Source organism: Osmerus eperlanus, chromosome 1 (assembly GCF_963692335.1).
Source record: "Osmerus eperlanus chromosome 1, fOsmEpe2.1, whole genome shotgun sequence".
Lineage (NCBI taxonomy): Eukaryota > Metazoa > Chordata > Actinopteri > Osmeriformes > Osmeridae > Osmerus > Osmerus eperlanus.
The window spans coordinates 20,140,227-20,153,403 of record NC_085018.1 but is presented as its reverse complement, the minus strand read 5'-3'; the positions used below and the strand labels follow the sequence as shown (position 1 = coordinate 20,153,403).

Here is a 13,177-nt window from a genome sequence, read left to right as displayed (position 1 = left end):
GTCTGTCTGTACTGTCAATGTGACGGTGATTACCATATGAAAGTGCATGTGTATGCAGTGTCTGATTTGTGTGTTACTATGCTCCACAGTGGTAGGTATATATGTCAGTTTGTCAGAGTTTGTGTGTGCGTGTGTTTTGCTGGAGAGCACTGTGTTTGTGTGTGTTGCAGCAATGGTACACTGCCACCATGAACCTGCTGGGGACCTGGCTGACCGAGCGCATGGAGCAGCAGCTTCACGTCTACCAGCTGAAGATCCTCATCAGGATTGTGAAGGTAATACAGAGCCACCGCAGGGGGGAGGAACAGCCCACACAGGGATGTGGACTGTGAGGGTCCACACTTCTAGTAGCCCAAGCTCTCGCCTTATGTTTGCGGATGTTTTCATGAGCCCCCGTTCTGCTTTTCCTCTCCTTATAGAAAAAGTACCGTGACTTCCGCCTGCAGGGGGTGCTAGACTCCACCCTGAACAGCAAGATGTATGACACGGTGAGGAACCGGCTCACCCTGGAGGAGGCCACTGCGTCCGTGAGGGAGGGAGGTATGCAGGGCATCTCCATGAAGGACAGCGATGAGGAGGATGAAGACGATGACTAGAGCGCCTGCACTGACTCCATCCCCTCGCTCCTCCCCCGTCTCCCTGTCACCCCCTCGCTCCTCCCCTGTCTCCCTGTCATCCCCTCGCTCCCCCCTGTCTCCCTGTCACCCCCCTCGCTCCTCCCCCTCCTCCCTGTCACCCCCTCGCTCCTCCCCCGTCTCCCTGTCACCCCCTCGCTCCTCTCCCTCCTCCCTGTCACCCCCTCGCTCCTCCCCCGTCTCCCTGTCACCCCCTCGCTCCTCCCCCGTCTCCCTGTCACCCCCCTCGCTCCTCCCCCGTCTCCCTGTCACCCCCTCGCTCCTCCCCCTCCTCCCTGTCACCCCCTCGCTCCTCCCCCATCTCCCTGTCACCCCCCTCGCTCCTCCCCCATCTCCCTGTCACCCCCCTCGCTCCTCCCCCTCCTCCCTGTCACCCCCTCGCTCCTCCCCCGTCTCCCTGTCACCCCCTCGCTCCTCCCCCTCCTCCCTGTCACCCCCTCGCTCCTGCCCCGTCTCCCTGTCACGCCCTCGCTCCTCTCCCTCCTCCCTGTCACCCCCCTCGCTCCTCCCCCTCCTCCCTGTCACCCCCTCGCTCCTCCCCCTCCTCCCTGTCACCCCCTAGCTCCTCCCCCTCCTCCCTGTCACCCCCTCGCTCCTCCCCCATCTCCCTGTCACCCCCCTCTCCACCCCCCACCCCCCAGCCCCGCCCCAATCCTTCACCACACTTTTGACTTAGCCTGGTAATCAATGCATGTACCAACTCTGTTACTCAGCCACTCTAGGACCTCTGTCAGCTCGAAATGCCCATGAAGGAACTATAAACTATAAAAATAGTAATTATGCTGAGGAAAATGAAATAAAAATGTTGAAAAAATAACCATGATTGACAGTTTAGCTGTCTCATGATGAAGATAGCACCTATCTTTGACTCATCGATTTCTAAATTCATATATGTGTTCCTGAGCAATATGGAGTACCATTTGTTTGACAATGTTGAGTGAGATTATTAGGTGTGTCCCTGTCCAATGCAAACCTATATGGCGCTTCTTTGTCGTATTCTACATTCATTAATGGTACATTGTTGTGATGATGAGTGTATGAACCCTTTTTTGTTTTGTTTGTTTTTAAGTGGATGCCAACTGCTTCAATCTGAAAATGAACCCCTGTATTTAAGTTCAATGCTGTTTAGGATAAACATCTTCTCGTCTACTCACTCTCAACATCAATGGTATGTTCTAGACTGGTGTTTCTTCATCTGTGTCTATGCTCTGTGATCTCACATTACTATTTAGACTGTTCAGCAGGAATCTTGAACTAAAATGAGTGGGTATTCTAGAAATGCAATATTCTCATAGCTCCATTTTGATAACTTGTGGGAAATTATATTTTTATTTGTATGTTCAGCCTTGAAATGGGCTCTATTTTAATTGAGTTGCACTTTTACAAAGAAAAGAGAGCTAAAAAAAAAAAGATGTTTTTTTTAATTTATTTACCAAAAGAAAGTTGGTCTATGTTTTTTCTCTCTGTAGTTGATTAGGATGAGGTGTCTGGCATATGTTTGGGTCTCACTGTTGTTTGTATATATAATGCTGTACATTGCATTCTGAGCCATCGCTGCATGCCTATGGGTTCTCACCCTCTCCAAACGCTTTCTGTTTTCTGTGTGAATTAGCTGGTGGATTCATTCTTGCTTTTGCCTTATGAAAGCCAACAGTTGTAATATGCAAGAGCTGTTGCCTCTAAATAAAATTACTGTACAAACAAGGGTGATCTCAGGTTTGTGATGTTTTTGAAAGTGGATGTCTAACAACCAGCAGAGGGCGATGTTGCAACATTACAAAGTGACTGTAATTGAGTCCTACACAAGTAGTACACAAGGAATTAACTTGGAAAAGACAAAACGCTAAATACTGAAAGACCATGTTGAACTACATCAAAACCCATACTTTATTTAATGTAAAGCAATACAATTTACTTATTAAATAGCACTATTAGACTATAACACCATCATATGACAGTATCATCGTGATATTTGTCCTATGATACTATCATATAATGATTGGATATAATAAATGGACAAAATCATAAAAATGTTCAATGCAAGATACAAAGTAGAACAACTGCCAACCTTGCCAAAATGGATGAAGCAAACCTATTCAGTGATTAAATAACTTTAGTGCACACTGGTCACAAAATTAGATTCAGATGTGAGGAGAGAAGTATACAGTATGTTTGCACAAAAAACTAACTGCAAACATGTTCTGGTTCTTGGAATGTGAATTAAATCAGGAGAGGCTCTTTACGAAGAGGGAAAAAAAATCTCTATGAAAATATAAAGTTATATGACAACAAATAAAAGCTTGTTTATTAACCAAAATATTTACATGACTTAAAAACACACTAAAATGCATACATTTATTATGGAACTTTTAATTATTACAGTTTCCTAGTGTGATAATAAATGACAATAAGTCAAAGTGTTTCTCCAAATATTGGAGAGTTTGACCTCATTTAACAAACTGCTCTTTGATAAAGAAGCGGATATGAGAGGGAGTACTGAAGCCAAAAGAGAGATGTTGCATAATTCTAGGTGAGTGTATTCGTATGCTAGGGGAGGGAACAAACATGATCTCAGCCCACTTGAAGCTCACAAAGTCTGCATCTAGATCTGACAAGGTAAAGAAAGCATACATTGTTTTCACTGAAATGTATCTAGACACTTTTTTGGACACATTTTTAACCATGTCTTTGGTTACAAATAAAGCGTGTCCCTGCTTAAATGAAGTAAATACATAAATAGGCCAAACTAGATCAAACCTGTTTGACAGAGTAACCTATTGTGTTAGTACATCCTGTTCAAACAAACAATGAGAGCAGAGGTAACAATAGTCTTGTAGGTAGCTACAGTCAATCATTCAGTCAAAATAAACTCCAAGCAGGAGCCACAGAATGCGAAATTACAGAAGTATACAAAACCTTTTTTTACTGTGATCAAGATAGTCATATACAATACAAAACAATAATAAATCTTCATATAAAGCAATAAATGTTCACAGTAGATGTAATACCACTTCAACAAAACATAGTATAAGGGTTTTACAAAAAAGAAATTATATATTTGGGTAATATAGTTATAATATGCAAGTAACAACATATTTCTACAGGCATTAATGTTTATTCCATTTGGTGGGCTGTTGATGAGCAGGCATTTTGACCAGTTGACCGTTCTGTGATGCATGCTAGGCTGAGTTGGGATATGTTTGGAGGGATGGGCTATGTTAAGACATTGGAACTGGATCAGCTGGAGTGAGGTGTGAGTAAGTTGACACGTCAGTTCTCCTTTGATGCAGTCCAATTTAGTGTTGAGCCACGGTTCAGCTACTCTCTGTGAATCATCACTAAGTGGATTTAGGCAGTAACACTGACAGTATAGTGCAAACCGGACACAGCTGCTTTCTCATTATATCAACTTAAACAACAGGTGCAACCGCTCAGCAGGATAACATTAAAACAAAATCAAAGACAAAAAATAAATATCAAAAACGTTTTTATCAGTAAAAAAAGTTATAAGGTTAATTCATTTAACCAAGATTCTGGCGGAAAAAGGCCTCAGGAAAGTCTTCCAAAGTTCTTGAAATAGTACAAATTAAGTGCGTGTGGAGGTGAGTGTTTTGTCAGACGAGCGACTCCATGCTCTCTGTGGGGTCAGACTCATCCATGATCACCAGTCCGTTAGTGTCCATGTACATGGGGCTTAGGCCACTGTCTCTGGAGCTGATCAGGCTCAGCATGGCCTGGTAAAGGTACTGGTACTGCTCCTGGAAACACACACACACACCGTGGCAGTTAGTTTGTTTTTTACATTTAAATTAGTTTAAATGTAAAAATGTTACACTAGGCTTTGTGTTTGACTTCCTTGTCTATTCTTTGTTTGTCTATAGCCGCACTGCAGCTACAATTCACTAAATCTCAATTACTAATTAAACGACGCCCTCGAATAAACGCTGCACCAAAAAGGAACATTGTGTAAGAAACTCTGCAGCGTTGAATCGAAGAAATACAGTAAACTGTTATGTCATTATTACACTGTTACACTGCTATTACACCATCATTACATGGTGATTACACTGTTGCAGAGATGATAATTCTACTTAAGTCAACTTAATCTACTTATGTAGATTTAATTGACCACCTTTCACTACAACACTAAAACAGGTAGTAATAATGGTTACTTTTTACTTAAGTATGTCAGAGCCCATGCTTCTTTACTTTAACTTGAGTGAAAAAGTGTAGTCAGTACTTCAACAGTCTTTTTAAACTTGAGTATCTGTACTTCTACTTGAGTGAAGGATGTGTGTACTCTTGCCATCTCTGATAGCCATGTCACCATGTCCAACAACGGAGACAATCAGTGTGTATTTTTGGCAAACCCATTTTTCCTCAAAATTAGTTGTTAAAATGTTCTCAGTCTTATAATAGCCTCTTCTAGGCGTCATTGTATGAACTCACCAGGTCAGTGAAGACACCAGGCCTCATGAGGTTGATCATCTTGGCCACCTGATAGACGTCCACCGCCCCCTCGCTCTCCAGCTGCTGAGACAGGGTGGTGAGGGCGCACAGAGTCCCCGCCGACACGGCCCCGTACCTTCACAACCAGGGACGACACAGTCAAACCTACCGGTCCAGCCTGCACCCCTTCGGATTACAAACCCCAGGAGAATAGTCTACAGCCCATACCTTGAAGCACATCCGGAGATGCTACTGCAGGTCTATATACACTAACTGCATGCTAATGCTACATCAGGGTTTCCCGCAGCACTTTTCACTCCCCCCCCCCCACTCTGCTCGCATTAGTCTATCACACAAACTAGCCCCCCCCCCCCGCCCTGACGGCAAACCCCACCCTACCACCTTAACTAACACATTTTCTGCAGCAAACCTTGTACATGGATACTTACTCATCATGCACTATGGTGGGGCCATCTCGAGTCATAGCCTCCTCCTTGATGACGTTGATGAGCTCAAAGGTGCTGCTTAGGGGGGCGTCTGGATTTGGCCACTTGGGGCACTGGAAATGTCTCACCTCCAGGACATAGTCATCCTGACCCAGGGAGAGACACACAGAAACAGGCGCAGTCAATACAGTATCAAAGGGCAGAGGAAGGAAGATCGGCCACATGTCAGAGTTTACCTGTGTGGCCTCCAGGATGAAGTCGTGGATGATGATCTGCTCCTCGTTGGAGAGACACAGTCTGTCTTTACTGATGAGGGTTACGGTGAAGGCTATGCAGTTCATGGCCTCCTCTCGACTAGGCCAGTACACAAACTCATCCTCTGCCTGAAGAAACACAAGCACACAGCAGAGGGACTGTGAGCATCATCACAGCTGGATCAGTTCACACACAGTATTCCTACCAAAGGACAGGGGGGGTCTTTAAAAAAAGACCAAGTTGCCGCCAAAATGGAATACTGGCTGTGACTGATATAGCTGCTGGATTAGAGAGCAGACAGGTGGGCGGCAGGTTCTAGGACAGAGCAGGCTACTCACCAGACCCTGGTTGTCAGGCAGCATGATGATGATCTGGGCGTTGTGGTCCCAGATCATCCTCCAGAAGTCTGTGGTGGTGTGGGGCAAAGGATGCTGGGTAATGATGAACTCATTACTCCTGTAGTAACCCTGACAGACCAAAAGTTAAACGTTAATGGTCAGAACTAATTATCTGGAAGCGTATATGATGGAGACGACGTATATAAACAGACATGACTACCATACCATGATGTATGAGGCATTGATGTAATCAGTTCCTTTCATGCCAGGGAGAGGGGCTAATCCTACCCGGGCTCGCTCAGCTGAAAATACACAAACATCTTTATGACATCACAGAACTCAGAGGTCCACAACCCTAGATAATAACGGCCTCATCATTCCCCCTATCATGTTGCTGTGGCAACAAATACACTACTCAGGAGCACAGCATGGTGCATGGAGATGATTTAGCGGTAAATATCCTCAGGTCATAATGATGTGGGAGAACTGGTCTTAAACAACTGTATTAACCAATGTTTCTACTTCGAGACAGGGGAGATGAGAGGTGAGGCAGAGCTGTGTGTATGATCCTGTGGGACTCACAGGGCACCACAGACGAGTTGCGGTTCTTCTCCTTGTTGCAGTCCTTCTGGGCGCTGAAGCACTCCACAAACCTGGCGTTGCACTGGGTCAGGAGCTGGAGAGGAAAACACAGAGGGATGATTTCAGTTTTAGCTAAATCGAGAAAACCATTCGAAAATCTGATTATTTTGGTGGGCTAGTCAACTGAGGTGCCTTTAAAGAATACATAGGAAAGGAACAACATGAGGAACATCTCTGAGTAGACTTTGATTCTTAGATCTGATCAGCCAAATACTAAAAAGCGCCTAAGCAGCTGACAGGGTTATTCTAGTGGGATCTGCCAGCCATGGCAAGGAACCACGGCAGGTTATTCCTGGCTGCTGAGGCCTACCCTGAACTGCTTCTCCAGGTGGGTGCGTCCACCCAAGCTGGGCATGAGGATGCTGTTGACGTAACCATGGAGCTGCCAGGCGGGAACCTCTGTCTCCCTGCCCAGTATGGCCTCCATCAGGGCGTCATGGATGAAGACATACTGTTCCTGCAGGGGGAAGGGGAGTGGGGAGATCCAGGGCTTAGACACCACACAGACTACACATTGGGAGTAATAGTGTTCTGGTGAGGGGGAGTCTGTGTCCTGTGTCTGCTACAGGTGAGGAGAAGCTGCCTGCCTTGGTGCCTGGCAGAATAACTGAAAGCTCATCTTTACCTCAGTCTGCACCAGGTAGTTGCGTTGTGTGCGGATGTGTTTGAGGAACCCCAGGATGTTGACGGTGCTCTTGTCCTTGATCTGCTGCAGCATGCTGTCTATGACAATGTACGTCCCTGTCCGACCAACGCCAGCACTGTGGAGGTACAGCACAGTTCAAGCAGATCAGTGCCACGCATGAAATATCAATATCAGCCTCTAGAGGGAGCTGCTGTTGCTCAATGAAGACCACTGGTTTTTCATAAAATGAAGCCTGTGGATTAGACTAAAGATGGGTTTACACCGTAATGGCACCAACGCGGCTGCCTGATCTGAGCGCGGCCACTCTAGTCAGTGCTTGTGTTGGAGAACCGGCCCGGCTCTCTGTTCTCTGTTTCGATTTTAAATCAAATAAAGTATATTAAATGTTTCTATTTTTGACTGACGCCGCGTCCAAGCCAGAGTTCACAGTGAAATATACCATTAAACTGGCCAAAGAATTGGCATTGAGACAACTTATCAAGTAGTACCATTTTGTACTTATACAAAATCAAATGGAAGTCTACGTGGGACAGGCAAAGCAGTTCATAGCTCTGCTTCTGAAATGCTCCAGGTTGACACAGCGTGGAGGATGGATTTAAGCCTTGTCAGAGCCGTAACGAGCCGCAGAAGGGAGGGTGTGGGCAAGGGTCTCACCTGCAGTGCACCAGGACGGGGCCCATGTCTGGGGTATGACAAGCAGAGGAGCGGCTGATGAAGGTGAGGACAGGCAGGGTGTACTCAGGGACACCCATGTCAGGCCACTGAGTGTAGTGGTACTGGACCACCATGCGCTCATTCAGCCTCCCTTTCGAGTTCCCCTTCTGACCCTGAAACAAGGAGGCTGGCCTCTTAAGATCATGACTACTTAAAGGACAGGGAGGAATAGCAAACATGCCACAAGCTCAAATATGTTTTGCACTAAACATGAGGAACGATATTGGTTCTTCCCCGAGCTGAGAGGCTTCAGCATCACCATAACAGCTGTTACCTTTTTAACTTTGGTGTTCCGTATGAGGAAGCGGCGCAGTGTGTAGCAGGCGTGGACTTTAGTGCTCTTCAGTGTCACTACGATGTTGCCGTATTCCTCACTGCTCTCTGTAGGCCAGTATTGGTCACACTTTCTCTGAAGAAAAAAACCCCACAAGATTCACCATGACCACCTACAACGTTTAGTCAGCGAGCCGGTGGTCCCGCCGGTCACTCTTTCTCAGGGGGGGATGAAAGCTGCACCCACCCTGCCCTTCTCCACCAGGTTGGTGATCATGACGATGATGCCAGAGTTCTGCTCCCACACCATCCTCCAGAAGTCCTCAAACGTGGACTTGAGTGGTCCCTGGGCCGCAATGTAGGCCTTGGGCTTGTTGTAGCCCTGAGAAAGGAGAGGACCACAGAGAGGGAGGCACAAATCATTGTAGACAGGTGACAAGAAGAAAAAGGAAATAAAGGAAGTTTCTGAGCAGCATATTCCAAGTGGGTTGGGTTGATATGACTTACATCCACATAGTTGGCGTTGATGTAGTCACTGTGTTTGGAGTCTTTCCCAGGCAAGGCTCGTAATTTGACACGACTGTGATCATCTAGACACATAACAGTGAGGTGTCACATTACTGTCTGCCGTAAACAGCGCTTCCTTTTAGTATTACAGGATTAACATCCCAGGTCCATTAATATCCCAGCTTGTCCTGTTCTGGGTGTGTTCTATTCCAGCATGTTGACTCACAGGCCACAATGTTGATGTATCTGTTTTTGTGCTTGTTGTCAAGGTGATTGGAATGCTCGGCTGTGATCTTCAAGTCTGCTGTGCAGCGCTGAACCTCCTAAGGAAGAGAAAGACAGAGAGAGAGACAGAGACAGAAAGAGCGTAGCCAGAAACAAATAAAGAGTGGGAGGAACAGCTTGAGACTGGAGGTTTTATGAAGCATCACATGAGGTAGAGGTGATTTGATTGCCCTCTCTGGGTAAACCCTTTCCCCATAATCATATGGCATGTTGGACTTCTTACATTTAATCAGTAACACTCAAAAATATGAAAGGAGCTTGTAGACAGCATTTTTATTTCAATTGTACTAGTCCCTAGCTGGACTGATGTTATGTTGTTGTGCTAGAGAGAATCGGCTGTGGATGGCATCTGAATAATGTATGTTCACATGCACCACTGTGAATGACCCCAATTAGACAGGTTCCTCAGGGTGGAGATATTTGCCTGGTGTCTCAACCTGGTCAGAGAGACAGTGTGTTCCTGTCCAACCAACCAGCAAATAGACTTACTTTAATTAACCTTCCTCCCTCAGCCATCTGCTCCACAACAGGAACAGACACACTGAAGCACACGCATATTCAAGCCCACACACACAAATGACTGTGCGGCTTGATTTTATATTTGTATGGAGCTGAGAACTTATACATGTATATGTAAATCAAATGTGTTCAAGCCTTAGTGATCCCACCAAGGTCAAGAGAAAAGAGAAACGCCTACCTCGAACTCCTCAGCGAAGCCCTGGAGGTTGTTAGAATAAAGCTCCATGATGTGTTTGATGAAGTGCCTCACTGGGACGGCATCCATGTCATCTACACAACCCAGGAAACATCTCAATCAAAGGGCTGGAAACATACAACACACGTCTGTGTGGATACTGTGTGTGTGTGTGGATTGTGTGTATGTGTGTTTGTGTGTGTGTGGATACTGTGTGTGTGTGTGTGTGCGAGTGTGTTAAATGTAGCTGTTATGAAATGCATGAAAGCACCAATGTTCTTTGTCAGATCCCGCTTTTATGGGGGTGAGAGCCTCAGTGGTTCAGTGGTTCAGAGTGACAGGTGAAGCACCAGGGTTACTGATGTCCCTCCGGTCCCTGAGCCTCAGAGCCTCAGAGCCTCCACCTCCCCGCGCCCCGCCCTTCCTCCACCCCTCCCAGTGTTCTAATGAAGCCCAGGATCTGCTCAGGTCTGCACATGGCCACACCGACACTGGGATGACCTCACACCGCAGGGCTTGTAACTATTCAGGTCTTTGAGAGCAAACTGAAGGGGTCACTACATCCTGTGTGGGGTTGACTGATTTGGTATTAGTAACTATGCTATTAGTAAAATCCACCATGCCTCCAGTCCTTCACAAAAATAGAAATTCAAAAGATTGTCATCTGGAAATTCTGTTAGCAGCACTGAACAGTCTCAGAACCACTGATCATGATGGATGTCATGTGCCTCAGTCAGGGCCACAGTTGGAGTCGAACAAGTAGCAACACTATGCTCTACAACTGGAGGACATGGCTTGTTTGGTCTGTCGTCTCAATGTCACCTTGGGTGCCATGTTGGACAGACAGAAGAGAACGCTGCCCTATATCCGACTAGCCTGCCAGGGCCAACACACCCACACAGGCCCACAAGACATCTTTTGAGATGTAAAAGCACCAATGAGATTCAATATCAAAATGACATTGCCCTTGCATACAAAGAGGAGACCTCATTAATCACCTTGCAGACTGACAGCTATAGTACTTCGGCTTAACCAGTCACCGGCACTAAGAGGCTAAATTGGGTAATAGGAGAGTTTGGAGGGAGGTAGCATCTGTCTGATTTGAGCCAGTCCCCAATCACACATTAGGAAGAGGAGGTGATGGGCTGGTCACTGTGGCAATGAGACAAGCATACAGCAGGCCCAGCTGCTGGGTCTGGGCTGCTGGTTACTATCAGAGCCAATCTTCCCTCACAGCTGGGGCCACAGGCACTCAAGCCCTCACCGCTGCGGTTCACTGCTAGAGGTGATTGCTTAGTTTTGGTTTAAACTGTTAATTTCTCAAACCTCCTCTCCTCCCCTCTCCTTTTCTCTGCTCTCCCTTACTCTCTTATCTTCTCCTCACCTCTCCATTCTTCTCCTATCCCTCTCTTTGTCTCTGTTGACAATTGAATCAACTAGCATAATAAATTCAGTTTTTAAAGGGCAAGACTGACTGATTTGAGCCGCAATTTCTTTGTTTTTTTATAAAGAATAAAGGCCCTACAAAGCTGCATTGATACAGGGTCAGAACCATGAGTAGAAAATCAGTTCATGAAACAATCAGTTTATAAAAAAAAGAGGACAGGAAGAAGTGGGTTTCAATAGTCTGTCCTACAAAACATTTAGCCACACACACGCACGCACATGCACAAACAGTAAGATTAATACGAGTTTTGGGCTGCACCCCTCTGTCTTCAATCCCTCATCACATAAACATATTGTTGTGGGATGTATTTTCTGTTTCCAAACCTTTATAACAATCACTGTTCTAAACGCCCCCTCATAAACATGAACACTCACCTCCACTCCTTCACCTTTTCTAAACTATTAACAGACTTTTCAATGCAGCAAGAGGCCCTCCATTCCTCCAGGAGGATAAATGAGAAAGAGGAGGAGACAATAAAAGTAGAATGGATGGAGAGTCAATTCTGACAGCAGCTGTGGTCTTTAACTATGGTATCCCAGCCTTGAGACGGGCCACAGTCAGAGTCCCTGGGCTGGAAAGCGCTCAGTAAAGCTCTGGTATTGACTTCCTGCCACGTCCCAGTTACACTGGAGCCCTGAGCTTGGCGGAAACCCAGTCAGAGCTCTGAAGCAGGCAGCTCGTGAGCGGCCGCTTCTCATGCAGATGCAGTGTGAGTGGCAGAGAGAAGAGGACTTGATTAGGCTCAAACTAAGGATAATAAGCTACTCAAAGCTACAGACAGACTTCTACACGAGGCTCTCTGTATACAAATGAGAAGAGACGTAACAGTAGGTGCTATGTGACAGGAAAAGTAATTTTCAGACTAGTTTAGTAGCCTGCAGACATTGCTTGTTTACCCCACTTATCTCTGGAAACAACATTGATGATCAAGGCTCAGTCTGCTCTAGTACTGACAGTAGAGGGCCACCAGCCAAGAGAAATAGAACCCCAAACTGATCCAAAGCTTATGCGAAAGAAAACAAAATCTGACCAAAATTCTGTTACCAAGTGTCAGATACATTTGAGTTGAGTTGGGCTTACCTGGAATGGGGATAACAGGTATGTTCTCATTGGCGACTACTCTTGGAGAGCTACAGTCCTCCACGTAGAAATGAGCGGTCTGGAAAAACCTCCTGCAAGGACAAAGAAGACAGAAGCTTCCGGTTAACTCGTTACATCACACCTGCTTTGCATAGTCCTTCTACCTTCCAAAGTTTGGTCCCAAACGGGTCCACAGACCCCAGCAGGCTGTGGAAGCTCCTGGAGCAGGTCACAGTCAGAGGAGGCAACGCAGAAACCTTGAGAGGAAGCGATCTCTGAAGCGGGGGCCCGACATGACTGCAACAGCAGGCCAGACATCCGAGCTAACACACCGACACTGAAGCACTAGTACACCGTCCTCTGCTAGAGACCGTCTACCACAGCATGTGTATGGGGAGTGTAATTGGCCAGGACTGGCAGTAAACTGCTGTTAAGGGCCCCAGGGTAGCTCCATCCATGCTGATGTCATACACACACACACACACACACGAGGGAGCGCTGGAGCAGCCTCAGAGTACATCGCAGCCTGTGGACACCCAGTGTGAGGTGACTGCAGGGTACTGGTAAACAATACCAAAAAAAACACCATGACACATTTAGACTTGAGAGTCTGTAGCAGCTAAACAGAGCGTTGCTGGGTTTGTCACACCACAGTCGCTTCGTCGTAAACATGCAGCAATTACCAAATCAGTATTCTTGAAAATGTTTAGCCTTTTTCTTTGATATGAATATTGGATTTGCCAACAATCAACACCATGTGTCTGAA

At 46.2% G+C, this 13,177-nt stretch overlaps 2 protein-coding genes across 15 annotated transcripts in view; one reads left to right on the top strand and one right to left on the bottom strand.

Moving 5' to 3' along the window:
- Positions 1 to 669, top strand: part of cadpsb (Ca2+-dependent activator protein for secretion b) — a 55,126-nt gene extending 54,457 nt beyond the window's left edge. For all 14 annotated transcript variants that reach the window (XM_062468785.1, XM_062468794.1, XM_062468776.1 and 11 more), the window contains 2 exons: positions 171 to 275; positions 420 to 669. In XM_062468785.1, the coding sequence (XP_062324769.1) occupies positions 171 to 275; positions 420 to 596 (282 nt within the window). In that variant the 3' untranslated portion in view covers positions 597 to 669. The remainder of the gene's footprint in view (positions 1 to 170; positions 276 to 419) is intronic.
- A 1,834-nt stretch (positions 670 to 2,503) lies between these two features.
- Positions 2,504 to 13,177, bottom strand: part of ca16b (carbonic anhydrase XVI b) — a 70,827-nt gene continuing 60,153 nt past the window's right edge. Inside the window, exons 14-29 of the mRNA XM_062468692.1 lie at positions 12,412 to 12,503; positions 9,888 to 9,979; positions 9,132 to 9,228; positions 8,906 to 8,988; positions 8,646 to 8,780; positions 8,400 to 8,534; positions 8,066 to 8,238; positions 7,391 to 7,526; positions 7,076 to 7,222; positions 6,706 to 6,799; positions 6,349 to 6,425; positions 6,124 to 6,252; positions 5,767 to 5,913; positions 5,534 to 5,676; positions 5,085 to 5,220; positions 2,504 to 4,393 (exon numbers count right to left, since the gene is read on the bottom strand). Of these exons, the coding sequence (XP_062324676.1) occupies positions 4,250 to 4,393; positions 5,085 to 5,220; positions 5,534 to 5,676; positions 5,767 to 5,913; positions 6,124 to 6,252; positions 6,349 to 6,425; positions 6,706 to 6,799; positions 7,076 to 7,222; positions 7,391 to 7,526; positions 8,066 to 8,238; positions 8,400 to 8,534; positions 8,646 to 8,780; positions 8,906 to 8,988; positions 9,132 to 9,228; positions 9,888 to 9,979; positions 12,412 to 12,503 (1,960 nt within the window). The 3' untranslated portion in view covers positions 2,504 to 4,249. The remainder of the gene's footprint in view (positions 4,394 to 5,084; positions 5,221 to 5,533; positions 5,677 to 5,766; positions 5,914 to 6,123; positions 6,253 to 6,348; positions 6,426 to 6,705; positions 6,800 to 7,075; positions 7,223 to 7,390; positions 7,527 to 8,065; positions 8,239 to 8,399; positions 8,535 to 8,645; positions 8,781 to 8,905; positions 8,989 to 9,131; positions 9,229 to 9,887; positions 9,980 to 12,411; positions 12,504 to 13,177) is intronic.